This window comes from Limulus polyphemus, unplaced genomic scaffold, assembly GCF_000517525.1.
Source record: "Limulus polyphemus unplaced genomic scaffold, Limulus_polyphemus-2.1.2 Scaffold1045, whole genome shotgun sequence".
Lineage (NCBI taxonomy): Eukaryota > Metazoa > Arthropoda > Merostomata > Xiphosura > Limulidae > Limulus > Limulus polyphemus.
The window spans coordinates 168,575-170,140 of NW_013666655.1; the positions used below are offsets into that span (position 1 = coordinate 168,575).

The window sequence follows — 1,566 nt, forward strand, 5'->3', positions numbered from 1 at the left end:
CCAGCCTACCCCATCTAACAAATACTAGACCATTCGCCAAGATACGAAATAGTTCTAGAAACAAGAGAGCGTGAGAATTGTCACGTGATCTCGATGACGCAACAATATCATTATAAGGACACAACTTCCATTATGGTTTTGTTTATTTTTCAAAAATACCGCTTATTTACACCCCTCAAGTTAATCCAGAGCAACACTCTCATCCACAAAGTTAAGCCTATGGTTACAAAAGAGATACATCCTTCTGACCTCAAAATATCCATTACTGATGACGATGGATATATCTCATGCTACAGTTAACGAGATAAGAAATAAGTATTTGAAGTTGGTGAAGACTTCCAATCCAATTGTTCAGATGTTTTTAGCCATACCTCAAAATAAATGGCTGTTTTCATGATAAAAATGACAAACAGAACTGGAATCATAGAAAACCGAATTGACCATAAGCTTTTTTTCAAGTCTCCTTGTGCAGCTCCAATGAACTTTTGTACCTTTGTTCTACTTAAATGTCTGGCCCGGCATGGCCAGGTGGTTAGGGTACTCGACTCGCAATATGCGGGTCGCGGGTTCGAATCCCCGTCACACCAAACATGCTCGCCCTTTCAGCCGTGGGGGCGTTATATGTGACGGTCAATCCAACTATTCGTTGGTAAAAGAGTAGCCCAAGAGTTGGCGGTGGGTGGTGATGACTAGCTACCTTCCCTCTAGTCTTACACTGCTAAATTAGGGACGGCTAGCGCAGATAGCCCTCGTGTAGCTTTGCGCGAAATTCAAAACAAACAAACTTAAATGTGATCTCGGAAGTTTAAGTTATACAAATGTTTACTCGTCATTTATAAATGTTTAGAGTTGAAGTAATGCAAGAAGGAAAACGTTTATGTTAAATTTAAAAATCATTATCTACAAAATTTAGAGTTTGAAAAGTCGATTATACCGAAAAATACGGTAAATATTAAAGTGCTTGCAGGCATAACGTCAAACCAGCAAGCCGCGCCAGAAAAGGTCACATTATATGCTTTGATTGTTCGTGAGCGTAATCTCCCCAGCCTTAACGTGCGACCTACTTACAGGTAGTTAGAGTAAACCAGTCTTGTTGAAACCAGTTACTTTCGTGTATCATACCTGTATGGTCTGTGCTTGTTCCTTGTCAACCTCAGGAAATGAATATAATGGTTCGTCTAATGGTTTTCCAGATACGAGGCTTGTTTCTACTAGCTTGCCTGTCATTTTTTGGTAAGTGTATACAAATTCAACAAAATAACTGTAATTCGATGACGAGGAACCCACTTTGAGACTAATAATGGTTGGAGACGGCTTGAATGGGTAACGAAGAAAAACTTTAATATAAGTTTAACATAACAGCAAATGTACAACGTTTCGACAAGGTTCTTTCATCATCAGGTACTTGTCGAAACGTTGTACATTTGCTGTTATGTTAAACTTTTATTAAAGTTTTTCTTCGTTACTCATTCAAGCCGTCTCCAACCATTATTAGTCTAAAAGTGGGTTCCTCGTCATCGAAATATTAGGCTTAGCTTATCGTTTAGGCTACTAACCATGAAAACT

General features: G+C 38.8%; 1 protein-coding gene across 1 annotated transcript in view; it reads left to right on the forward strand.

Moving 5' to 3' along the window:
- The first annotated feature begins 975 nt into the window (after positions 1-975).
- LOC106461856 (protein Skeletor, isoforms B/C-like) overlaps positions 976-1,566 on the forward strand; it is a 159,538-nt gene continuing 158,947 nt past the window's right edge. Inside the window, exon 1 of the mRNA XM_022388927.1 lies at positions 976-1,233. Coding sequence (XP_022244635.1) covers positions 1,161-1,233 — 73 coding nt within the window. The 5' untranslated portion in view covers positions 976-1,160. The remainder of the gene's footprint in view (positions 1,234-1,566) is intronic.